At 49.1% G+C, this 26634-nt stretch overlaps 1 protein-coding gene and 1 long non-coding RNA gene across 2 annotated transcripts in view; one reads left to right on the forward strand and one right to left on the reverse strand.

Annotated features, from left to right (window-relative positions):
* LOC136395953 (uncharacterized) overlaps positions 1–9673 on the forward strand; it is a 310905-nt gene extending 301232 nt beyond the window's left edge. The window contains exon 4 of the long non-coding RNA XR_010749412.1: positions 6720–9673. This is a non-coding gene — a long non-coding RNA (uncharacterized lncRNA). The remainder of the gene's footprint in view (positions 1–6719) is intronic.
* TNFSF4 (TNF superfamily member 4) lies at positions 2499–21935 on the reverse strand. Its single transcript, XM_066371544.1, has 3 exons — positions 21783–21935; positions 5308–5356; positions 2499–3875 (listed from the first exon to the last, which is right to left on the reverse strand). The coding sequence occupies exons 1-3, from the start codon at positions 21933–21935 to the stop codon at positions 3526–3528; spliced, it is 552 nt and encodes a 183-aa protein (XP_066227641.1). The 3' UTR covers positions 2499–3525.
* Between the last annotated feature and the right edge of the window lie 4699 nt (positions 21936–26634).

The raw sequence follows: 26634 nt of genomic DNA on the forward strand, positions 1-26634 counted from the left end.
TTTTAATGTTCGCGACTATATTTAACTTAACAATTTGAACACAGGCATTGGGCAGATTGTGGCTTGTTGGCTGCGAGACTGGAGAAAGAAGAGGGCTGAGGGGAGCCCTGCGGAGCACAGGCCTTGACGGCGCGGGCGGACAGAGGGGAGGGTGGAGGTGACCAGTGAAGGCAGAGAACGGCAGGACAGAGAGGACCGGAAAAGGCCAGGCTCGGAGAAGCCAGGGAGAGGAGCAGGTCCGGAGAGAGGCGTCACCACCTTGCTGGCACAGGTGGCATGGTGGCTGACTGTGCTCACAACCCCATCAGGAGCCAGGACCTCTTATGACTGCAGACGTAATGGCTAGTAAGGAGAGGGGACATAATACCCAAAGAGGTCACTCCGGGGTTAAAAATGGAGCAAGAAGCCCTATGGGAAAGAACAGTGTGATGTAGGACCTATCTGAATCAGTCTCTTGCTCCATGAAGAGGAGCCCTGAGGACTTCCAGTGAATGTCTTTTCAAAAGCAGGTGTGGTGGTTGGCGGCTAACTGTTCACTGGATGTGTTCTAATGGCTGATCTTAGAGGCAGGCAGGAAAACAGGATGCTTGCCCCGGGCTCCCCTCATCAGGGGATCAGCCAACAGCAGAGGGAGGGAGGGAAGGACGAAGGAAAACTCGAACACTCTAAGCGGTAGTGAATTCTGAGGTCTTTTATTTGTTTCCATGTAAATATCAATATTATTATTAGCAATATTATTAATATCAATATTAATACTCAAAGTCAGGAAAGCACTAAACACAGAATCAGAGCTTAAAATAGGGGACCTGCCCGATATGCTTAAGAATATATTATGAAGTAGGTCAAGATTGGATCCCGTAAGTCTTCCCTGAGTAGCAAGTCACGGGCTGGATTTAGCTCAGCGGTTCTTTTGAGTCAAGTACGCTTGCTAAGTAGACAGTCACCAAGTAACAACTGATGACTGTTCCTGAAGGACTCACCGAGAAGGATGAATTAGCTTGTCCAAGGAGAAAAAATATCCACCCAGTACACGTGGTTACATACCTAGACTCAAAGCAACCAGTGCATGGACACTGAGCATGGACTCGCACAGCCAGCGCTGTGAGCGTAAGGGTCTAGCAGGCATCCCCAAACTATGGCCCGCGGGCTGCAATGTGGCCCCCTGAGGCCATTTATCCAGCCCCCACTGCACTTCTGGAAGGGGCACCTCTTTCATTGGTGGTCAGTGAGAGGACCACTGTATTTGGTAGCCCTCCAATGGTCTGAGGGACAGTGAACTGGCCCCCTGTGTAAAAAGTTTGGAGACCCCTGGAAGGTGTCCCTTAAACAAGGATGGAAAGCAGGGTTGAGAAATGGGAAATCATTTGCCGAGTGATCTGGCTCATTAGTGACGGAGTCCACTTAGACTTCCGCTTTCCTGACTTCCCATGCAGCTCTGTCTTCACAGAACTGAGGAAAGGTAATTATCCCTTTGGAAGGGGGCATGCGTGTTTTGATGGGTGGGAGGTGGGCGAGTGGAGTGTGGGCACGGCAGAAACAGCCCTGTGTGGCTGAAGGGTACCAGCGTGGGAAAAGGAGGCCACATGGACGCAAAGGGCATGGGCACCTGCAAGGGAGGTCACGGCACCAAACACAGCCCGCGGAACAAGGGTGCCTAGGCCTGGAGTGTGCACGTCAGGAAAAACAGAGTCAGAAATTCCACACTTGAAAGAAGTAAACATACATTTTCTTAAATAGTATCTATAGACCTAAACATTTACTTATTAGATGTCACCAAGTAGCATCAATAACAAAGTACAGACACACACGCATGCACGCACTTAACGCCTCTGAGTTGTTGAGATAGATTTACAGAATACCTTGCTCAGAACAGTTTGTGGAAGCATTCAGCCCAGTGCCTGGCCCCAGCAGGCCCTCGTACGTGCTGACCCGTGGTTACAAGCATGGCGATGTGTTGCCAAGCCCACCACCAAGAGCTTGGTTACACTGACCTTATGCACAATTTCTCTCATGGATCTTTTTATTTAGCACGTGTGTATGTCTCCACACAGATTAAAATAGGAGGGTATGATTGTAATTGGATAGGCACTTAAGAGGAGATGCAAAACTATGTTAGACAGAAAAAACAAAAAAAACATCCTAATGTGATTGAGGCCCTCTAGTGCAGGGACCAGCTGCTGTCCGCCTGTCTGGGGGTTCTGGGGCGTCGCAGCACAGTTACTGTGGTGGCCCAGGACCGCCCCCCAGGGGAGGCCTAGGGGCTTTTGTGTACTCTATTTGAAACAGCAGGGGAACACTGGCTACCCTTATAACCAATGTTAGCAAAAACCTGCGAACATAGACATTATCTAGAAATTAAACACATGAAAAATCACAAGTCTGATATAGTAAGAGGAGCATTTCAACTAAACATCAGGGGACTCATTCCCTCGACAGCCATGGTGTTGGCCAATTATGGGGCCTCCTAGTCTCAACTGTCGCTGTGAGGTCATATGTAATATTCGGGTGTTTCTGGATAGAGATGGTAGTTTTTTCATAAGCTATAATAGGTTCTCAGTGTGTTTGACATCAGGTTGCCTCTGATACTAGAACTGTTTCAGTTTTGAAACTAGCAGTGTGGTGTGCGTGCACGAGGCGTGGGCTGAGCGTGCGTCAGCATCCGTGGGAGGGCGCAGCCGTGTCTCTGCCTAAGAACGGCTAAGACTGTGCTCTCCTCCCAACTGGTGAAGTCCTCTCTGACCTACCCCCAGAGCTCCGGCCTCCGGGCTCTCCCGTGCGCTGAAGACAACCCTCTCACCTGCCCAATTTAGGAAAACCTCCCCGTGTTCCTTACGTGGCAGCGCCGCGGCCCCAGGGTGGTGCTGGAGGGGGGATGTCCGAGGGGAGCCTCAGGAGGCTGGGAAAGCAGAGGGGTCAAGAAACAAGCACAGAGTAACCCTGAGTCGTCCAGCGTCAGCCAGGCCGGACCGCTGTTCCCAAGCCGGTTTTCCTTCGGAACTTTCCCAAACGAGAGGCGTGTAGGCAACATGCAAACTGCAGCCAGTTCTGCCTTGGCGAGACAGCGTGGGCTGTTGGGGGAGAGCCACACCACCTTCGGTGGAGTCTGCCCCTCTCCGTGGTCCTCTCCGTTTTAACAATGCCCGGTGAAAGATTTCCAGCTAATGGCAGCCCAGTGTGTTCTTCAGTAAAGGGAGCTCATTGTGACAGTTTCCTGACCAATAGAAATGGTGTCTGGAGAAAGATGCACCTGTTTCCTCCCCCTTCAGTGGAGGAGAGGCTTGAGGCAGTCATGGGGGAATGATGGCTGGGAGACAGGAGGATAAATAAAGTTAAATGATATGTAGAATAAGTCTTAAATATCCCTGAGTAGGGACGAGGGAATCATCTTCTGGTCACGTCCTGTGTGGCCATAGATGGGGGCTGAGCTGGGACAGCCCCTCCGCTCCCAAGGAAGACTCGGTGTCCTGTCCACCCCCAGCGCAACAGTCATGCTGGGTGCTTGGCCGAGACGTGGCCGCCGGGTCCTCATTCGACACAGTACGCGCCCGGATTTTGATGAATGAGGATTAACTCCCCACCATTCACCTGGATGTCTTCACAGGAGGTGTTGTGAGTGGTCACATTCAAGTAGACTTTGTCCTTGTAACCCAGATAGGCCACGGCGATGGAGTTGACGACCTTGACCTTGCTCAGGGAGAAGAGAGGCTCCCGGCCCTTCCGGTAATGAAGGCTGAGGTTGAGCTCCTGGGAGAAGTAGCCCTTCAGGGAGATGAGATAAAACCCATCACACTTGATGGGGATCGAGTTGTCCTGCACCTCCATGGTCTCCTCCTTGCTTGTGGGCGTGAGGATGAAACCTTTGTCTTTGTCACACTCTAAGGAGGGAGGACAAGAAGAAAAAAAATGATTCCTTAGCACAGCTTTGGGCAGCAAGCTCCCCATACATCTAGACACAGACAGGGAGAGATTTTGAGAAGGAGGAGAGGAAGTGGAGTTGTGTTTCCATGTGGGGTTGGAACCTGCTTTCCCTGTGGGCTGGACAAGAGGCAGGTGGTACTAGTACCCGAGAGAGTTCCTGACGGACAGGGAGTCAAAAGCTGAGAGGTGAAAGCCACTGGCGGTCTGGGGCAGGAAACAGAGCCTGGAAGGCCCCCTGGTTTCCAGGACAGGGGGCACCTCCAGGGCTTCCTCTCGTGCTCAGTGGCCTGGGGAGCATGGAGAGCCCTGGGAGTCCCACTTGCCACGTCCCGCGCACCAGCTCCACCAGAGCTATGGCTTTGAGCTCTTCCCTGTTCTCCCCGTCTGACCGTGACGGGCAGGCTTTCCACACGCCCCGGGCCCTGGCCTTCCCAGCTGCACTCACTGCTGGTCTTTGCCAGCAGCCACTACAGCTTACAGGCACCGGGCACAGCACGTCCGTGGGCTCAGGCTCGGCTCAGTAAGGAGCAGGTAGAACTCCAGAACACGGGCCCGCCTCTGTGTTGCTGCTCTTCCCTGGAACGTGCCTTGGGAAGAGTCGCTTCCCCGAGAGAAGGAAAAGGAGGAAGAGGAGGACCTAGCAGGATGGCTCAGGTACCCTTGTGTGAAGGCATTGCACGTGTAAGCCACAAAGCGTACATTTCTTTTCAATCAGCCCCAGGGTGGCCAAGCAGCCACAGCCTAGACTCCCGCCTCCAGCCCATGGCCCTTGCTAACAGGGAGCAGGTCCCCTCTGCTGGGCTCAATTCAGTAATTCTTGCTTTGTACCAGGCCCAGGGGACGTCTTTGAACTGAAAAATAAAGACCATACTTCTCTCAGGCTCGGGAGAACTTGAGAAACAAATGAACAGTCTTGAAAAACTACTGGTGGGTGTCCTCGTGGCAGTCCTGGGTCTCAGCACGCCATCCTGGGGAGGCAGCCCCTTGCCTTCACATCGCCCCCTGCCCCCGACTCTCATTCAAGTCAAATCTTGCCCTGTACTAGGATTAATGCGAAACAATGTGTCTCACAGAGCGGCTTGTAAGAAGTAAAGCCTTCATTTCCTAACCTACAAAATAAGACTTAATTCCTACTCAGAGGGTTCCTGGAAGGGTCAGTGAGGCATCTAAAGGAATCCCTACAGTGACAAGCACAGACTCGGTAACCAGTGTCCCCCCTTTCTCCTGTATACACACCTTCCTCGTGCCCACACTAAAGACAGCATGCAGGGTCCAGCAAACCCAGATTCAGTGAGTCCCTAAGAATGGGTGAGATTTTGTGTTCTGGAAGAAATTAAAAGACCGGCAAGAAGAGTCTTCTTAAATGATTAACCTTTTGACCGTACTTACTGGTAAACTGTGCTCTGATGCTTTGAATTTGAGGGTGCTGAGGTGGCTCCTGTGGAGGCAAAAGGATGTATTTTTAGGAAAATGAAACAGTGAATGAATGGGAAGGACAAATCACAGTCTGTGAAACAAATGCAGGAGCCCAGAGAGGGAGCAGCCTCCCAAGGCTTGGCTTTTCCCATGAAGATTAGAGCCAGGCTGCCGACCTGCCCCTGGCTTTTCTGTGACATCTCTTAAGATAAGTTAGGCGCGTTCTGCTCTTCCGTGCTGGCTGGCCTCTGATCTGTGCTCGTCCCCCCCCCCAAACTCCCTTAGGGTATATTGCTTAGCCTCCCTGTGTCACAATTGTCCATTTTATTTTATTTTTTATAGGGACAGAGATAGAGTCAGAGAGAGGGATAGACAGGGACAGACAGACAGGAACGGGGAGAGATGAGAAGCATCAATCATTAGTTTTTCATTGCGACACTTTAGTTGTTCATTGATTGCTTTCTCATATGTGCCTTGACGATGGGCCTTCAGCAGACCGAGTAACCCCTTGCTCGAGCCAGCAACCTTGGGTCCAAGCTGGTGAGCTTTATTTTTTCTTCAAGCCAGATGAGCCCGAGCTCAAGCTGGCGACCTCAGGGTCTCAAACCTGTGTCCTTCCGCATCCCAGTCCGACGCTCTATCCACTGTACCACTGCCTGGTCAGGCTGCAATTTTCCATTTTAAATAAGAGCAGTTGGCCCTGGCCGGTTGGCTCAGCGGTAGAGCGTTGGCCTGGTGTGCGGGGGACCCGGGTTCGATCCCTGGCCAGGGCACATAGGAGAAGCGCCCATTTGCTTCTCCACCCCCCCCCTCCTTCCTCTCTGTCTCTCTCTTCCCCTTCCTCAGCCGAGGCTCCATTGGAGCAAAGATGGCCCGAGCGCTGGGGATGGCTCCTTGGCCTCTGCCCCAGGCGCTAGAGTGGCTCTGGTCGCGGCAGAGCGACGCCCCGGAGGGGCAGAGCATTGCCCCCTGGTGGGCAGAGCATTGCCCCTGGTGGGCGTGTCGGTGGATCCCGGTCGGGCGCATGCGGGAGACTGTCTGACTGTCTCTCCCCGTTTCCAGCTTCAGAAAAAATACAAAAAAAAAAAAAAAAAAAAAAAAAAAAATTAAATAAGAGCAGTTACTAGTCATCTTGTCAAGAAACCTATTCAGTTGCACAGATCCATCCCCTCCCCTCATGAAGAAGGCCATGGCCGATCAATCCACCCTGGCCACAGGCTCCCGGAGCACAGCGGGAGTGAGTGCTGGAAGCCTCCCGGTTGTACAGAAGGCATAAGAATGTCTTACTTGTGAGGCATACAGGCAATAAAAACGGGTCGGATCCTTCCGAGTTCAGTAGATGTGAACATAGCTTTTTAATGTTGGTTTCCCCTTCTCTTTAATAGGCTGAACTTGAACCCAGAGAGTAGCCAAGAGCGAGGAAGAAGAGAGGGGGCCTGGTGGAGGAAGTGTCCACAGTGATTGGACGGAGAAAAGGACAGAGACATTCAATCAGGCACAACCTCCAAAATATTTGAAGCGGGGGCGGGGAGCAGAAGGCAGGATCTCGGATAAAGTGCATTACTACATATGTACTAAAAAGTAAAAATGACACTTGCGTGGGCACCGAGTCTGTCTGAGAGGCTACCCAGAATCCCAATGGCACGTGCTGCCTCTGAAGAAAGGAGCCAAGAAGGGGAGGAACGCCCACTTTTCAGTTTACTTTGTTATATATATATTTTTTAATTCTATACCATCTACTTACATCACCTACGACACAAGGAAAGCTTTAAAGAAAACAAAACTGACTCTTGCTCCTGCTGCCAAGATCAACAGCCCTCCCCGCAGGATGGCTTTGACGCAATGTCCTGATGGGTGGTGTGCGGAGGAATTTGTTTCCATGCCCTGGGGCGTGGAGTCCACGCCTCCCACTCCTGGTGAGCACGCGGCTGCATCTAGTGGATTCCACAGGCGACTGCCCACGCGGATGAGGCTTCCGCTACTGCCGTCGAAATCCCACACTGAGATGCACAGGCCCCAGAGGTGGAAGGAGAGACCTCCCGAACCCTCTGGGCACCGCGCTGGGCACGGCCGAGCGGTGCTGACCTGCAGTCCTTGGCTGTCTCCCCTCTGAACTGTGTGTTCGGGCTGCACTGCTGCCCTTTGTGCCATGCTTTGGAAGAAGGCCTCTTGGGAAGCATGCCACCCCTGCCCCATCACTATAATCCCCAGGGTACACTGATGCCCCCCTGCTCTCCGAGCAGGTCAGTCCCAGCATGAACGGCCACCTTGTCCAAGTCAGAAGGACCCTGTGAAGCGCAGGCATGTGCAGGGCCCAGCCGGCGGCAGCCTGGGTCCTGATGCCAGTGAGGCAGGACGGTGTCACCCTAGGCAAGTCTCCTCTCTTCTCTAGACATTCGTGTTCTCACTTTCAAAAACTACTAGGAGATCAAGACATCCTTTCAGCAGTAACCGTCCACAGCCCAGGTTTCGGAAGTGGCCACCCTAAGCCAATTTCAATGAAAGACGGCACCACGGGGCCTCCTCATCCCCAAACTCACGTCAAGCCCTCTGCTCTAAAAGCCCTCCTGACGGATCACTTGACTGACTTTTCAAAATCTCCAAGTGGTTTCTGCAATTTGAAGAAATCTCCCACAGTTCAGAAGTGCCCCGGTGATGTGAGGGTGGTGGTGGCCCAGGGGACGTTCTCCGAGTCCGGCTGCTGAGAGGCAGCAGGGAAGGCGCCCGTGACTTCCTCTCTGGGCAGAGCGCCTGGAGCTCCAGGCAGAGGCTTTCCGTCCCTCCTCTGGAAGGTGCCCCCATGGTCGAGATGGGCCTGTGCTCAGCAGTCTCTCACGAGCACCCACACCATTGCTCCTCGGCCGTGTTGGGAACAAAAACAAACGGCCCTTCCACTTGCTGCCCGACCTGCCGTGGCTTCCCTCACGCTCCAGACCAGCTCACCCCATGCTGACTGCCCCACTGCCCAGGAACACCCCGCAGGGTCCCATTCAGGGTCCTCCACGCCCGGCTCCAGCCTTCTGGCCAAACCTGATTGCCACACATGCCCTTTCTGTGCCTTATTCTCGGCCGTGCTCTCTGCCCTTGAATAGAGCCCAGTGAGGCAGGACAGTGGGCGCAGGCTGGAGAGGCAGACTCAGTTCATACTGTGACTTCTCTAATTTTGTGAATTTGGAAACCTCATACGCCATTTTTGAGCGTTTGTTCTCATACCTGTGAAAGTAAGGCTTACTGTTAGTGGAGCATTGCCAAAATGGATCAAAGGCCTAAATATAAGTACTGAAACAAATTATACAGAGGAAAACACAGGTACTAAACTCATGGCCTTTGATAGTAGAGAACATTTTATGAATTTGACCCCAAAGGCAAGGGAAGTAAAGGTGAAAATAAATGAATGGGGACTATATCAAACCAAAGAGCCTCTGCTCAGCAAAAGAAACCAACAAAAAGCAGCCAACACATTGGAAATGATATTCACACACAACAGCTCTGATAAGGGGTTAATATCCAAAATATATAAAGAACTCAAAAGCTCAGTAACAAGCAAACAATCCAATTAAAAAATGGGGAGAGGACCTGAACAGACACTTCTCCCAAGAAGACACACAAATGGCCACAGACAAATGAGAAGATAACTATCTTCACTAGCTGTTACAGAAATGCAAATCAAAACCACAATGAGATACCCCTTCACACCTGTTAGATTGGCCGTTATCATGACGAGTAATAACAAGTGTTGGGAGAGGTTGTGGACAAAAAGGAACCCTCATTCACTGTTGGTGGGAATGTAAGCTGGTATTGTCATTATGGAAGGCAGTATGGTGGTTCCTCAAAAAAGAATAGAACTACCATGTGGCCCAGCTATCTCTCTACTGGGTGTCTACCCCCAAAACTCAACAACATTGTACATGAAGACACATGCAGCCCCATGTTCATTGCAGAATTATTCACAGTGGCCAAGACGTGGAAACAACCAAAGTGTCCCTCAAGAGAGGACTCAATAAAGATGTGGTACATCTAATATATACCATGGAATACTACTCAGCCATAAGAAATGATTACCATTTACAACAACATTGATGGACCTTGAGAACATTATACTAAGTGAAATTATACTAAGTAAATCGGAAAAAGCTAAGAACTGTATGGTTTCACACATAGGTGAGATATAAAACTGAGACTTATGGACAGAGATAAAAGTGAAATGGTTACCAGGGGGAGGGGGTGAAGGGAAGGGAGTAGAGAGGGACAAGTATATGGTGACAGAAGATGATTTCACTTTGGGTGATGGGCACACAACACAAACAGTTCAGATGCTCTGGAGATGTTCGCCTGAAAGCTGTGTACTCTTGTTGATCAGTGTCAGCCATTAAATTTAACTTCTAAATAAAAGTTTTTTAAAAAGATTAAAATACTGGTTTTTAGAATGTTGTCGACATATTCAGATATCTCAAAATACCACAGAGGTTCTCCAGAAACACTCTCCTTAGCCAGCGCCACGAGGGGGTCCGTCCAGCAGTTTGGCAGACCTTCAGCCGGGCTCCGATTAGGTGCAAAGGGCCTGACACGGGCCAGTGAGTACAAAGTAGGTGGCACGAGGCCCTCTCTGCCTCTCAGCTTCGTGAGCTCTGTGCCGAGAATGAACATGGGGGACATCTGAGGTCCCGCACTTACCCAGCAGCCCGTACCCTGTTCCCAGAAAGGGTGGTGCCATTTCAGGTGCTCATCTTTGGAGATGGTTTCTAATTCTGACTTACTAGGGCGTGAGGCCACCAACTGTGTACTCACTCGACCGACCTGTGTGCTGGAGAGGGGTGTCCAGGGCAGGAGGGAAGGAGACTCAGCCAGTGTGAAGCTGCGACGTGGGCCCTGCCTTCCCTCTGGGGGCCTTGCCCTTCCTCACTTGACACCCGGTCGGCCGGCCGCAGTGTCGAGATCTTAGGTGGCAGTGGGGTAGGGTGGGGGTCAGTGGAGCCCGGTGAGGAAACAGACCTGTGATGGGGACTCCCCGCTTCACCATGCCTTCCCCCGGCCCCTGCAGAGAGGTGACCCTGCCCTCCCCCGGCCTGGGCCTCAGGTGGACAGCACAGGCACCTCCTCACCAAGGGAAGGGCCTTCGCTCTGGGCTGGGAAGCTCAGAGCCCCACTCAAAGAGGGCTGGGAAGAACGGGCAAAGGCTGTTTCTTTGCCCACGGAGCCTTCCATATTCAGGAAACCTGACCCCAGAAGTGACCTTTCTTAGAGACGGAGAGGCGTAGTTTTGAAACCTTTGTTGAATAGGGGGTCTATTGAGATTTAATGAACACAAAGCAAAGCCGTTTTAATGGTCATCCCAGACCTCATTCTCCTTCCCCACCCTTGGCCATGGCTGCCAGCACCTTTTCACTTCAAGCCCTCTCTCACCATCAGTGTCTCCTAGATGCACGGTCCCTGCGATGTCCTAACCTAGCCCCCCACCTCCCAAACACCTCCACCCTTGTCGGAATTCCTCAGTGCCGGCTGTCCCGTGGGAGGCCTCTAGTTACCGACCCTGTCCTCTCTGACTCAGAGAACAAGAACCGTGGCTTCATCATCCCAGAGGCTTAGCAATGACCAGATTCCTACAAGGAATCTCAGGGATTCAGGTGAACAACCAAAGGAAGCAAAAGCAGCCATGTGATATGAGCAGACCTCCACAACTATGTGATTGACCAAACGTAACCGGCTCTCGCTACGGGGAAGGTTGTCTCACATCTGGGTTTCCCTTTCCACATGAACGGGGGAAGTCCTCAAAGCACACCGACAGAAGCGTCTGCCAAAACATTTCTAAGAACTCACTTCCTCACCTCGGTGACTGGGTGAGTCCCCACCATAACGTCCCTGCAGCAGCTCAGTTTCTAAGCAACAGGAAGGGTCCAGTTGACAATGCGCCCGCTGCATTGTCATAAGTCTTGCCCCGCCTCAAACACAGCGGCAGTAGGGAAGTGTTTGCTGAGTAGGGAACGTGGCCCCTTAGACTTAGACTGCGCCCGGACCTTAGCGACCGACTCCATGGCCACATAGTACCTGACCCAGGCTCTAACCAGAACCATCCATTGCTCCAGGTTTTTTAAACTGTCCCGTCCACCCTCGAGTAGCAGAACTAATACAGTCAGTATCTTCCTCCTTGGGTCACTCACTGCTCCTCTCACTCGCTGTGTGAAAAGGAGAGGCTAAGGCCATGGGAGGGCAACCCAGAAGTACAGGCCCGACATATGGCGGAGAGGAGGGGCCCCCGGGTCTGGTCACAGGCTGGGACAAGCCCTTCTTCCCCAGTTTCCGATCTCCTCACCTTGATGTCCAGCCTCAGGTAAGATGCGGAATGAGCAGTATTCAAGGACCCTTCCATAGCAGACATTAGGCAAATCACAACAGTCAGAAGAGAAATGCCAAGGGCTTGAGTGGACAGAAGGCCTGTGAGCACCAGAAGCCCGTCCGCTGTAACAGAGCCGCAGACCCCCGCCCCCGCCGCCCCGGCCATCAGTGAGCAACCAAGGGGCTCTCCGGCGCCCTCTGTGCAGTCTAGCTCGCAATCACCCTCAGCCTGCACTCGGATGGGAGCTGAGACTGGTGGCTGGCAAAGACCACCCCAGAATAGCAGTGGGATGGTGGGGGTGACAACGATGCCAATAACATAATAACTAAAGCCTTCCTGAGAATTCACGAGGGAGAAACACAGTGCCTGACGCAAGAGCAAAGCAAGGTCAGAAAGCAGAAGCTGGGAGAGCCTTCTGTGAGATTCCTGCTGAAGCACGGGGCTCGGCTCGGGTACCAGCACGCAGCCCACGCTGCACTGCTGCTGCTGTAACCGTCCCCCTTCAACACAGGTGGGACACCAGGAGGGCCACGTCCCGCTCACCACCATCTCCTTTGTGGCTGAGTAAGCAAATGAACCGATGGTTTGTACTGAGTTGAAATCCATGTCCCCAAATCCATGTCTACCTGGACGCTCCATATGTGGCTTTATTTGGAAATGGGGGTCTTTACAGATGTAATCAGTTAACGTGGTTAGGACCTAAATCCAATATGGCTTCTGTGCTTAGCAGAAGTGGAGAGGATACACACACAGAGAAGATGGGCCGTGGCAAGTGGGGCAGAGCTTGGGGGGCTGTGGCTACAGGTGGAGGAGCACCGAGGATTGCTGGCAACCACCAGAAACCAGAGACAAGAGGGGATTCTTGCCGAGAGCCGTCAGAGGGAGCGGGGCCTGCCCACACTTTGATTTTGAACTTTTATCCTCTGGGAAAGTAAATCTGTTGCTTTAAGATACCCGATTCTGGTCGTTGGTTATGGCAGCTCTTGGAAACGAATACATGGTGGAATAGGTATTTGTATAGACTGTGCAGATCACACTAGCCAAGGGAAGTGGATGGCTGAATCAGAGTCTGATAGGGCTAGAAAGTTCTGGGGAAATTATATAGTCTAATCCTCTTACTGTTGAGAGAGAGTGAGAGAGAGAGAGAGAGAGAGAGAGAGAGAGAATGAATGATGAGCTAGGTCTACCCTTTCTTGTCTATGAACATCTCACACATGCTATGCTCTGCTTTATAAAAATAAACCCGAAGATTTTATGTGATTGTTAAAGCTTCATGGATAATGTTGTCTACATTTGTGTAAGTAGATTTAAATCCCTTTTTAAAAAGAATATTTCTTCCCTCTATACCAGGTCATAAATCATTTCCTCAACTTTTCTTCAACTACAACTACTATCAGAAAAGAAAACAAATTTTAAAACATCCAGCCAAGGCCTGACCTGTGGTGGCGCAGTGAATAAAGCGTCGACCTGGAAATGCTGAGGTCGCCAGTTCGAAACCCTGGGCTTGCCTGGTCAAGGCACAAATGGGAGTTGAGGCTTCCAGCTCCTCCCCCCTTCTCTCTCTCTGTCTCTCTCTCCTCTCTCTCCCTCTCTCTCTCCTCTCTAAAAATGAATAAATAAAATTAAAAAAAACACAAAACATCCAGCCAAAATTCTTGAAGTTTAGACTCATGAAGTCACGGCCAAGGGGAATGAATGGAAGGAGACAGGACTAGAATGTAGACCAGGTCTAACCCTGCCTGACCTTCCTTTTTTCTGTTGGATTTATAGGGATGACATTGGTTATAATAAAATTTTACAGGTTTCAGGTATATAATTCTAGAACACATCATCTGTACATTGCACTGTGTGTTCCCCACCCCAAGTCTCCCTCCATCACCATGTGCCCCCTTTACCGTCCTCTACCTCCCCCACACCTTCCCTCTTGTAATCACCATACTGTTGCTGTATCTATGTTTTGTTTTGTTTTGCTTAATCCTAAACCTGCCTGACCTTTTGATAAAAACCTAGACACATCTGCAGTGCCTCAAATTTCCTCATTGTAAAACTGCACACTAAGTATTTATCTTTCTCTAAGGACATGGTGAAGAAGTAAAGACAAAATGGGGGACAGATCTGCAAAACGAGAGACTGTACTACAGGTGACACCAGGGTGATACCCCTCAATTATCCTCCAACAAAGGGGCTTTGAGCTCCTCGTCCTCACCGTACCAGGTACAGCGCCAGATGGAGGCCGTAGGGACCTCAGCAGCTGAACGCGTTACGCACTCCACACCCACGTGATCCAAAACATTCTACATTACTGAACTGTACTCTGTTTTATAACTTATTTTATAACCCCCAAAGGATTTTATACTCTTCCTTATTGACTGTTTGGATGCTTACTTAACCTTGTTTTGTAATGTGAATAGTCCCTTCCCCCTGACCTTGGTTGGATGGTTTCCTCGGTTCTCGGTTCTCGGTTCTCGAGGCTCATGTCCTGGCCGCCCACCGGGACGCCCAGCCCTAAGGGTACATCTTCTTAAACTCACTGGACACTCAGTTCCCATGTATACAAAGCAACATTTTGGGAAGGAGATTTTCTATCCAGAAGCTATTATTAAATTAGTATTGGTAGACTTAAAAGTATGGGTCTCTCCATTTTTCTGTCAGAGTTTGCTTTTAAATAGTAGTTATGTTATCCAGGCTAGAAAAATTTATACAAATTAATAACCCACCCAAGGTGCATTTCAGAATAAAGGTCCTGCTGAAAAGAAATTAATTAATTACAGTCGCCCCCCCCCTTTATTTGTTGGGGATATATTCCAAGACCCGCAGTGAATACTTGAAACCGAAGACAGGACGAACCCTAGGCAGGATATACTATGTTTCTATCAGACACACCCTTCCACTTAAAGGAAGCACTGTCTGGCTTCTCTCTGGCTACTCTTGTGCTTTGGGGCCATTACTAAGTAAAATAAGGGCGACCTGAACCCCAGACCTGCAATACCTCCACCGTAGGTCTGAGGACCGAGGTGGGAACTAAGTGACTAATGAGCCCGAGTGTCCACAGTGGTGGCGACGCAGGACAAAGGGGTGACCCCCACCCCAGCGGTCAGCTGGAGGTTCCATCGCCCTGCTCAGAAAGGCGTGCCACTGAACACTTAGGAATTGTTCTCTCTGGGATTTTTCATCTAATATTTTTGGAGCACAGTTGAACATGGGTAACTCAAACCACAGAAAGCAAAACTGAGCTTGGGGGGCACGGGGGGGGGGTTACTGTCTACCAGTCACATTCCCCTTGCTTCCAGTACTGTGAACCAGACCCCTCCCTTCTTCTAAAGAGACTTTTCGGCCCTGCCTGGCAGCTCCTTCGTTGGAGAACGGGATGACACCTGTCAGAACCGGGGGAGATGAGAACAGCCAGGGCCACGGGCCTTGTGTTGTTGTTTTTTTAAGTATGGAAACACTTTTTTTTTTTTTTTTAACAGAGAAAGAGTCAGAAAGAGGGATAGATAGGGACAGACAGACAGGAACAGAGAGATGAGAAGCATCAAGCATCAGTTTTTCGTTCCGACACCTTAGTTGTTCATTGATTGCCTTCAGCAGACCGAGTAACCCCTTGCTCGAGCCAGCGACTTTGGGTCCAAGCTGGTGAGCTTTTGCTCAAACTAGATGAGCAAGCGCTCAACCTGGCGACCTCGGGGTCTCGAACCTGGGTCCTCGGCATCCCAGTCCGACGCTTTATCCACTGCGCCACTGCCTGGTCAGGTGAAACACTTTTTTTTATTTAAGTTATAAAAATAAACCTTAAATACATCATAAAATAAGGGGCCATGTGTTTTAAGTGGGTAATTTTAGGTTGGTCAACCACTTCCAGACATTGCACCTAATAACACTCTGTACTCTGATAAAATCTTCCCTTCATTTTTTCTCTGTTCCCTAATGCAGCCATGAGTCCTTACTTAGTGAGAAACCTATATCCCGTCTGCGGCCACACCACCCTGCACGCGCCCGGCCTCGTCTGATCTCAGAAGCTAAGCAGGATTAGGCCTGGGTAGTACTTAGATGAGAAATCTCTATCCCAAAATGCTAGAATTATTCTAAGGGTTGTTTTGGGGTTTTTTAATCCTAAAAACTACAGTAAAGAAGCCAGAGTCCATGAAGTTAAGGTTAACCCTAACTATGATATGCTTTCTGAAATTTGAGTTATGGTGTGTGTGTGTGTGTGTGTGTGTGTGTGTGTGTGTGTGTGTGCGCGCGCGCGCGCGCGTGTGCGCGCAGAAAGTAAATATTTTAGAGGTGATATACTTAGGGAAATGTGTCCATGAATAATAACCATCCCAGCATTTCTAAAGCTCTGTAACACATTTGCTCCACACAACAACCAAATTCCAGTTTTGAAAATGATTAAACCGAGGCTTGGGGAATTTCGGGGAATTCACCAAGGTCACCACGTTAAACACCGGAATGAACCCGAGCCTTCTAGTTTCTGGTCCAGCGTGCTCCTCTCTACACCTCAACGACTCCCTCAAAACGTGGGGAAGATGCTTTGTATTTCTGTATAAGGAAGTGTTTCAATTTCTTCATTTAAAAAAGGTGTGGGTGGCTACAACAGCCACCTACACAATAGCCTGGGTGGCTACCAAAAAACAAAACAAAATACACAAGCCGTAGGATGTCAGGGAACTCATTTCATCCCAACGCCATCATATAGTTCACCTCTGACTCCCGGTGCAAAGCAGCCTTTTGTAACTCAGCGGCCTTCTCACTCACTAAATAGTCCCAACAACGTGGGACATGGCTCCTTTCGCCTAGAGTCCAGAAGATGAATGTTCTTTTCCATGGATGCAGCATCCCTGAAGTGGGTGGGAAGTACAGGTTCTCTGCAAGTGAAGGGCGCAGAAGTAATTGCTATTAAAAGTAATTGCTACTTCTTTCCATATGCAGACATAGACGACATTTTCTAGCATGATCCCAGTACAAATGTTTCTGTCCTATTTTGAGTACTTGGGTCAGTACATATATCAAAATAATTTTTCATTTGAAGAATGCCATCACTATGGAAACAGTGGACAAGGGAGCCTCCCCCATGCCGTTCATCCTCTTACACCGGGTGAGCATTTGGCTTCCCCAGAAAAGCTTTCTTATCTTAGCTCCTCTGGGAAAAGAGAGTAGGCTTGCTCTCCTCTGCAACCATCTGAGCATGGTTAGTTTTACTGTGGCGCCCCCTAGTGCTGCATGCGATCAGATTCACTTTCTATCTATAGAAAGATGTAGACCACAGAAGAGAAGCGAAATTTGGAGAAGCAACAATTTGGGTGATTTTTCCTGTATATTCTTTTGCATAGAATGGAAGGAAGTGTATCCCCAAGCATGAGTCACAAAACCCCTTCAGGTTTCCACCATTTTTTCCCTAAGAACACTGAACTTCAATCATTCTGAACAACTAGCTATTCTATATAGAAAGCCCTGTACCCCTTCCCTTTCTACGCCTTCTAATATCAGCTGAAGCATTACTCCTCTCCCAGATCTTACCTTCTCTGGGATTCTGTTTTCCTATCTAGAAGCAGACTATATTTAATGCCTGCTCAAAAACCCAATGGTTCTGTTATTATTAGTACCTCCCTCTCACAGCCTCAGAATACTTAATGACAAATTAGTTTAATCCATCAGATATTTCTTTGTAATTCCCATAGAATCGCTTGTGAAATGTAAGTCCAATTGCATTGAAAATCATTTATTTGCATGCTTGTTCATTAAAAATATACATATTCTGCCTAACCAGGCAGTGGCGCAATGGATAGAGCGTCAGACTGGGATGCAGAGGACCCAGGTTTGAGACCCCGAGGTAGTCAGCTTGAGCGTGGGCTCATCTGGTTTGAGCAAAGTTCACCAGCTTGGACCCAAGGGGTTGCTCGGTCTGCTGTAGACCCACGGTCAAGGCACATATGAGAAAGCAATCAATGAACTAAGGTGTTGCAATGAAAAACTAATGATTGATGCTTCTCATCTCTCTCCATTCCTGTCTGTCTGTCCCTATCTGTCCTTCTATCTGTCCCTCTCTCTCTGTCTCTGTAAAAAATAATAATAATAATAATCTAAAATCAAACAAACAAAAAACACATTAGTTTACATGTGGACACTTTTAAATTGAGCTAATCTGCGACAAGATTTTTTCAGGCAAAAAAACAACAAAATATCTTCTTTTTCTCCCTAAATGATACAAAGAAAAGTCTAAGCTATAGTCTGAAACTTCGTCAAGAAACTGAACCCTGGCCTGACCTGTGGTGGCGCAGTGGGATAAAGCATCGACCTGGAAGTGCTGAGGTCGCCGGTTCAAAACCCTGGGCTTGCCTCGTCAAGGCACATGTGGGAGTTGATGCTTCCAGCTCCTCCCCGCCTTCTCTCTCTCTGTCTCTCCTCTCTCTCTCTCTCTCTCTCTCTCTCTCTCTCTCTCTGTCTCTCCCTCTCCTCTCTAAAATGAATTAAAAAAATTTAAAGCCCTGGCCAGTTGGCTCAGTGGTAGAGCGACGGCCTGGCATGCGGAAGTCCTGGGTTTGATTCCCGGCCAGGGCACACAGGAGAGGCGCCCATCTGCTTCTCCACCCCTCCCCCTCTCCTTCCTCTCTGTCTCTCTCTTCCCCTCCCGCAGCCGAGGCTCCATTGGAGCAAAAGATGGCCCCGGCGCTGAGGATGGCTCTGTGGCCTCTGCCCCAGGCGCTAGAGTTGCTCTGGTCGCGACAGAGCGACGCCCCGGATGGGCAGAGCATCGCCCCCTGGTGGGCGTGCCGGGTGGATCCCGGTCAGGTGCATGCGGAAGTCTGTCTGACTGCCTCCCCATTTCCAGCTTCAGAAAAAAAAACAAAACTGAATCCTAATTCTGATCATCACAGACACAGAACTGATCTGCTCACTTTCCAAGTTCCTCTACTTCTGTTTTTCCCAGGGGTAAAAGTGGTAAGAGTGTAAATGCTTAAGTCTGAGATTTGCTGAAAAATTATCACGACAAGCTCTCACATCTAGAAATTGAGATCATAAGGGTGATGTCAATATTGGGAAAGCCTGGCTTCAGGGGCTCTGAGACACATGGAGATAATTTACAAATTTATAAATGTAATAAATTTTATTTATAAGTTCACAAAGTACATTTGTAAACTGACCTACTTTTCTGCCATTGTTCCCAGCTGAAGTTGACAGGCCAGCCTGGAGGCCGAATATTTACTCAATTTTATAGCGTGTACCATAGATATTTTCCTCACCTCCGCTTCTTTCCTCCTCCAAGGGATTTTGCTAATAGGTTGTTTAGAAATGTACATAGTATATAAATAAGTACAAATTACAAATATATGGGCGAATGTGATTTCTTTCCCGTCCCTTCTGAAGAACCAGGAAATTCATAAGCTTAGACAAAAAAAATCCATTTATTTACATTCTACTTTTCTCAAAACTTCATACCATTCTATGAATATATGCATCATTCTGTGAATATATGCATCATTCTATGAATATATGTATAAAGTACATACTCACTCATAGGATACTGAGCTGGAAAAATCAAAACCCCAAGAAGGAAGTGACTTATATGAGTGGGAAAGGCTGTCTTCTCTTCTGACATCCCAAAAACAAGACTTCTGCTTTTCACATTAAGTCAACCTAATGGCACCAAACGGTGCAGGAAAATGACTGCCAAACCAGTTTAATAGAGATATCTGCATTTTCACCAATGCCGGCAATTATTTTACAAGGCCAAGAATTAAAGCTAATAAGGGAAAATTATGATTATTCTCCAAATATCTTTCTCTTCCCATTATAAAACAAACAAACAACAAGACCCACCTGGCTGGGTAAGTGACGCGGGGCTGAGCTCTGTCCAGGTCACCGCGATGCCATTTTATTAAAGCAGAGTTCTGCGTCACCATCTTCCCCGCCCCTCCACCAAAACGCCAAACAGTTTTGTCAATGAGTTTAGAAAGGCAACCAGTCTGTGTCCCTTATTCAACAGTTACCCTACACCCTCTTTCTCAATCTCTCTCTCTCTCTCACACACACACTCACACACTCACACTGCCACCTCCATTAGATCAAGTTCCGGAGGCATTACACACGATCTGTTGATGCCCTTTTCCCTCCGCCCCACCCCCAATAAAGTATATGAGATTAGATGGAAGGACCCACTGGGCTGCCAATAATGGTCTAAGAAATTAGGTTAGCTAAAACAGTCTAGCTAGAAATAAAAAAATAAATAAATAAGTGTCACCTGAAGAATTTCAAATATCTGTGCCCCCAAAATTCTGTATCCAGAGCGCAAGAAAGCATGTTCCTTGAGCTAACAGCTCTAACATACCTATGGCTTTCATTTCTGTGCCAGGATCGGGGAAAGTGGGTCTCAGCACCCTGAACACTAGTGCTCAGCTCTCCTTGCAGGCTCTGTCACAGAGCCACTGGGTGACGTGCCAGAAAGGACCCCTCTCCTTGTCAGTGAGAGTCCGGCTGGTCCCGCCAGCTAGCCATCTACTTGCCCTGTGCTCTCTCCTGCTCACAGCCCTGGTGGAACCCCGACTGGGACCATCTGTCTGGTCTTTTCCTCGCCACAGCGTAAGGAAATCTGTTAACAGTGCCTGTTTGTTAAAGCACTCTCACGGCTCCCAGACCTGGTGCATGTACTCAGCTGTTCTATTTTTGGTTACTCTCTTTGTTTTCTTCTCGGAAGAGCCCGATTCCGGTCTGTGTCTCCGGCATCCTGCCATGGACACATTGTGACACCCCCGCACTCTCTCCCCATGTCGCCTACTCTGATTGCACCCAAAGGGTTCTGCAGATGTGTCGTGATGAGGTGAGTGGCATGTTATGCTTACTGGTCTGCAGGCATGAGCGTGACACCAGCTAGCTTCTGGGATTTGGGGATATGAACCCTGCCTGCAGTCCAGTGATCACAGTCTCCCTCCCACCAGCCTCTCTGCATGAAAACCCCCATTTCCGGGGGTGAAGGCAAGCCTGGGCATCGGCTCGGACTCCGCTTGTCACATCCTGGTCTCATCTGAGGTACCCAATCTCTAACATGTCCATCCAAAATAAAAGTTCCTGTTGTGTAATCTTTACCAGGGACAGACCTTTCTAACCCACTGCATGACGAGGGATAGACGTTTCTAGCCCAAAGCATGACCAGGGACAGACTTTTCTAACCCAAGGCATGACCAGGGACAGACTTTTCTAACCCAATGCATGACCAGGGACAGACCTTTCTAGCCCAAAGCAATCCACCTTGTAAACAAGAATGATCCGACGAGCCCCAACAAGGGAGCACAGGCAGGCTATACCTCTATATTCAGTAGTCTCCTGCAGTCAACAACATCCTTAAAGACCTAATAACATTTGCAGGTATGAACAAGGAAGTAAGAAAAAATAATTAAAAAGGGACCAGAAGAAAAAGAAGGGAGGATGGAAAGACTATCTTCATTGAGCGAGTACTTCACAGAGTACTGGACCAGGTGGGAAGGAGAAGAAGTGATGTATGGTGCATTGCGATTGGTAGAAAAAGGCTGTGAGAATCAACATGGGATTAAGTTGGGCAAATGGCCACGTGCATATATGCACGTGAACACACATACCTCTACCTTTATAATACACAAGTTAGCTATTTAGAAGAACTTGATGTTGATCCCTTTGGCATTCTTTACAGATCGTAAGTAAGCAAACACACGGGAATGTCTATGGCTTTGGTGAATACAGTAACAAAGTGGAACTGATCTCATTTCCTTCTTATATGAATTCCCTGAGCAGACTCTTGCCAGTGGGAAGGGTCAACCAGGTAGACCAGGGGCTCAGAGCTTCAAAGTGACAGCCCTAAGAAGGAGACAGGATCCCTGCATCGCAGAGGGAAAGAGAATACTCCAGAAGCAGCACCCCTGCCCTCCCTCCACTGTGTCCCCCCCTGCCACCACTGAAAAAAAAGGGAAGGAAAAAAGAGACAGGAGGGTGTTTAACCACACTTTACGATCACTGAGGGGAAAAGAAAGAAAAAAAGCTAGACAATTTGGTTATCAGATTGTTTCCAAGTGACCCTTTGCAGCTTTCGGAGCTGCGGTGGGCCAAGCAAGGGGGTGTGGAAGCCCAGTGCCCGGGGGCATCTCACCTGAGAAGCACTGAAGTGCAGGCCGATGTAGGTGAGCCACAGGAGCAGCCCCAGCCCCTGGGCCACGGAGACCACCAGCAACAGCTTCTTCGTGGGCAACCTCCGCCCTGGTGTGTTTCCCGCATTCTCGTCCAGCGGCTGGACACCTTCCATCGTCCCAATCTGGATGCAGGGAAGATAAAAACCAGGCCAAAGGAAAGTGTGAGGGAGAGCTGATCTCTCCTCTACAGAGAAGGAGGTGAAGACAAAACCAAGCGTATCGATCAGAAAATCCACCGAGGTCCCGGGACCAGAGATAAGAGACAATTGAAAGAGCAGAGCGGACTCTCTCAGTTTTAACACTGTTGCTTTGCAGGCAGGCGGGGGAACTTCTTTGTGACTAATCTGAATTTCCCCTTTACTTTCTTTCTTTTTCTTTTTTTTTTTTTCTTCTCTGGGCTAATAGGGAGTTGTTTTTGTGGCATTCCAGTTCTGATTTGAGTGATTGTGAAGTGACAGTCATCAGAGTGTGCTATTTTCTTAATCTCTCATCGCACTGGTAACCAAATTGCGGGTCACTCTATAAAGATAAAAGTCGTCTTCTGTGGATGTAGGAGCTCATCTGTCCCTCTCCAGAGGTGCCTTAAATCACAGAAGAGATGAAAGGAAAATGGGGAACCTCAGCATTGAACTCACTCTACAGATTTCGGGGGGAAGCACACATGGATCCCTCTCGAAGTGAAAAAAAAAGAGGGAAGAAGAAAACAGAATGGTGGGTCATGTAGAACTAAAGGCGTGAGAGCCTCTCATTTTATCCCATTACAGCATAATAAATAAAATAGCATGCGGCTACCATGTGGCAGACATGGTCCTAGACAGCTTCCAGTCTTTTCACTTCATCCTTCCAGGCAAATGCAGTAAACACGCAGGTGGTTAGTGTCAAGCAAAGCGAAAAAGAAGCGGAAGAGTACCCTAGCTTATTCCCTTCCGCCCACTTGACATTCTCCCCAAATGTTACTTGTGCACAAATGAATGAATGGATTCAAACAAGCTTTTTGAAGTTGCTCCTCTCTTTGAAGTCAAGGGTGGACCCAGAACTTAGAAAATAAGAGTATTCCACCAACTGACAGACACTGCTTACCTTTTACCACTGCAATAAATGGCAGAATTACCATATTTCCCCATGTATAAGATGCTCCCATGTATAAGATGCACCTTAATTTGGGGGCCCAAAATTTGAAAGAAAAAAAAAGTATTGCATAAAGTTATTGAACTCAAGTTTTATTTATCATAAAATTTATACAACTCCTCAACAAGTGCGAAAAAGCGGGAAATGCAAGTTAAAACAATCGACAGCCACTATATAAGGCACACCCAGTTTTTAGAACCCAATTTTTCAGAAGGTGTGTCTTATGCATGGGAAATGCAGTATGCATAGCGTCAAGTTCCAACTGACAAGTACTTCCTGAGTACTAGTAATAAGCTCAGTGCGAGCCTGGATGACCCAGGTTGATGGGAAGGGGCTGTTGAAGATAGAATTCTGTCTCTTCTGTGGGCACGCACATCCCTCTGAGCTCCCCTCCCCCCATCAGTCACTCAACAGCTGTGTAAAGAGAGAAGGACGGGAAGAATATTTCGACATCAACGATATGAGATGTTACATGCAACTTAGTCTCCTAGAAAATGAGTATGAGCCATATTCAAAGGAGAGCGAGTGGGAAAAGGAAAGTGTGTTTATGATTACAGTATTAATTAAAGTATGAATTGATACCCTTATGATAATAATTATGCCTTGCATTTGGAGGACATACTGGTTTTTAGGAGTTCAAGTTTTTGTCTGAAACATAAGGGAACTGAGACACGGTATCATAAACTCCAAGCCAAAACTAAAAATCAAGGTCCATCCAAACTTATCTCCAAATGACCATTCCCACGAGCCAACTGTGTTACTATACAGGATGTGAAGGGGGGGAAAATGAGATAAAAGTAATTGTGTAGAGCCCAATTCTTGTGAAATAGTTAATAGCCATAAATAAACACTAAAGTCTGCAACTATTTTTCTCATTTATTTTTAAAAACTAAGAGTCACAGCAAATAAATAAAAACCTAAGATGTTACTGGAAACTAATGAGACCAGCTGAAAAAAAAAAAGGAAATAGTGAAAACTATTAAGGCTGAAAACCATAGAAAATGTTTTTTAAATGATGGCAAACATGATGAAAAAACAAACAACAGAAACCTTACAGACTGCATACCTGTGCCCAGAGTGGAGCTCTTCTCGCTGTTCACAAAGTATCTAGGAAGAAAAATTGACAACTCCCGTTTTTCCTGACAGACTACGAGGGCTGAACAACAGAATGAATTTCCGTTTTGCTGTTGTCCGGAGAAAGCACAGGGTCAACTGCACCAACACTTGGGCCAACACGTCTCAGTTTCCGACTGCCATATTTTACCTACTTTTGTCATTTATTTGTCCAAGTTTAAGTGACATTTTACGTTTAATCATTCCTCTTTCCATTGAACACATTCTCAGAGCCTCTTCACATTCTATGTGGGATCAAGATAAACTAGCTCGGAAGCTCCTGGCAAGACCTCTGGACAGACATAGGGAGGCATTTCAAAGTCCATCACCAGGCTGGGCTGGCGGCTGGGACCCAGACCCACCATGGAGAGGTCACCGGTGGCCTTTCAGTCTTGAGAGCAGGGAGGAGTCCGTCACATTTTTAAGGAGAACAAACTGGTCCCTGAACCTATGGGCAGTTTTTTTAAGTGTCACACAAATATCGAACCCACAGACGAGCCCGGGCAAGCCAGCCTTGGAGTGGAAGCCTCAGACCTCATTCAAGTCCTTACCTTTTCCAAAGATCATTATCCTCTAAATGTGTACCCCCTTCAAGACCAAAGAAAAGTAGGGAAAATAAAAAATAAAAAAAGGCTTTGCTAACAGACAGAACACCTCCTGTTGAGAAAGCAGCAAAAACCATATTTTGATATTTTGGGTTTTTTGGGGGGGGGAGTAAAATATGTCCTCTTCATCTGTCTCTAAGTCATTTGTCCATTCAACAAGCATGAGCCAGGTGCCTACGTACCGGTGCTGAGGACAAGGACAGAAGCAGACCGTGTTCTCGGTCCCCAAGGTCACAGCAGGAGCTTGCTGGCTCCTGATGGCTGTGCCGGAGGGAGGGCACATGGGGCAGGGTCCAGGAAAGACTGGTGTTAGGACCAAGACAACTTCCCTGAGATGAGTCAAGTCAATCTCCGAGAAACCAGAAGCCATCTGGCTACATGTCTGGGGGAGCACAGAGGGGCCATGGCTGCCGGGCAGGGAGTGAGGAAAAAACAGCCAAGCGAGCAGCAGTGCCAGGAGCAGCTCTCGCCCTGGGAGCAGCAGTGCCAGGAGCAGCTCTCGCCCTGGGAGCAGCAGTGCCAGGAGCAGCTCTCGCCCCGGGAGCAGCAGTGCCAGGAGCAGCTCTCACCCTGGCAGCCAGGACGCAAGGGAGGGTGGTGCGGAGGATGACCTGGGAAGAGGCGGGAAGCTGTCGTGAATGCACTTTGTCACAAGTTAGGAATTGCAACTGGGCCCTGGCCGGTTGGCTCAGCGGTAGAGCGTTGGCCTGGCGTGCGGGGGACCCGGGTTCGATTCCTGGCCAGGGCACATAGGAGAGGCGCCCATTTGCTTCTCCACCCCCCCCCCCTTCCTTCCTCTCTGTCTCTCTCTTCCACTCCCGCAGCCGAGGCTCCATTGGAGCAAAGATGGCCCGGGCGCAGGGGATGGCTCCTTGGCCTCTGCCCCAGGCGCTAGAGTGGCTCTGGTCGCGGCAGAGCGACACCCAGGAGGGGCAGAGCATCGCCCCCTGGTGGGCAGAGCGTCGCCCCTGGTGGGTGTGCCAGGTGGATCCCGGTCGGGCGCATGCAGGAGTCTGTCTGACTGTCTCTCCCCGTTTCCAGCTTCAAAAAAATACAAAAATAATAAATAAATAAATAAAAATAAAAAATAAGGAATTGCAACTGAATCCTAGAGACACTGGCAGAACGTGGGAAGGTTTAGAAGCAGAATGGAATGTAATTACATTTGAGGGAGGAAAAAATCACTCTGCAGGAAATAGAAATGGCAGGGTGGGAGACCATTCCTGGGGGACGTGTGCCAGCTGAGGAGACAACGGGGTCCCCCAGCCTGCACTCAGCTCCCCAAGCCCTCCGTCCTGGAGCAGGGTTCCATCCTCCAGGCAGGGGCTTCTTGCCCGCCCCACAAAGGTGCACACTCACACTGGAACAAAGCGCTGCCCCCACCCAAATGAAGGCCCCCTTTTCTAACTCATGAACTCAGGAAGGGCAGAAGGTTCTAATTCACACAAAGACAGCCGCGTGCATGGGTAGACCACGGGCATACATCATTGAAGTGAGAAATAATGGAGTCCTAAACTCAAGCAGAGAGGATCCCGAGAGGAGAAGATCCTTAGAGGGCTGTCATTCAGCAGACACCTGGAGAGCCAAACCGTGCCCACGGCCGAGCTCACAAAGGGCATCGTGACTACGCTCTGCTCTGCCACAGGTGGCAGGAGGCAGGCGGTGATGGAAACCAGTGCACTTCAAACATCAGGAGCCTGACCTGCTGGCTCTCTTCTGCACCTGCTCCTGATCCTTGGGTCCCCGCTCTGGCTCGTGTGTTCAGCACCCCAGGATCTCAAAGCCCAGAACCAGCCCTGACTCCTCCGGGTCCCCGGTCAGCCGCGCTCTGCGGGGTGGTCCTCCAGGCACAGCTCCGACCTCCCTCCACCTTGCCGTCCCTGCTGCTCCTGGCTCACCGGCGCTCCTGGGTTAAACCTCCCTTCTCTTCAAACTCCAGCTCCGTCCACTGTGCCAGGTTCCTTAA

This window comes from Saccopteryx leptura, chromosome 2 (assembly GCF_036850995.1).
Source record: "Saccopteryx leptura isolate mSacLep1 chromosome 2, mSacLep1_pri_phased_curated, whole genome shotgun sequence".
Classification (NCBI taxonomy): Eukaryota; Metazoa; Chordata; class Mammalia; order Chiroptera; family Emballonuridae; genus Saccopteryx; species Saccopteryx leptura.

Coding starts and splice junctions, on each gene's coding strand:
- TNFSF4 (XM_066371544.1), bottom strand. CDS start 21,935: ATGGAAGGTGTCCAGCCGCTGGACGAGAATGCGGGAAACACACCAGGG. Junction 5,357..21,782: donor TGCACTTCAGTGCTTCTCAG/GTGAGATGCCCC, acceptor TTGCCTCCACAG/GAGCCACCTCAGCACCCTCA. Junction 3,876..5,307: donor CATCAGAGCACAGTTTACCA/GTAAGTACGGTC, acceptor CTCCCTCCTTAG/AGTGTGACAAAGACAAAGGT.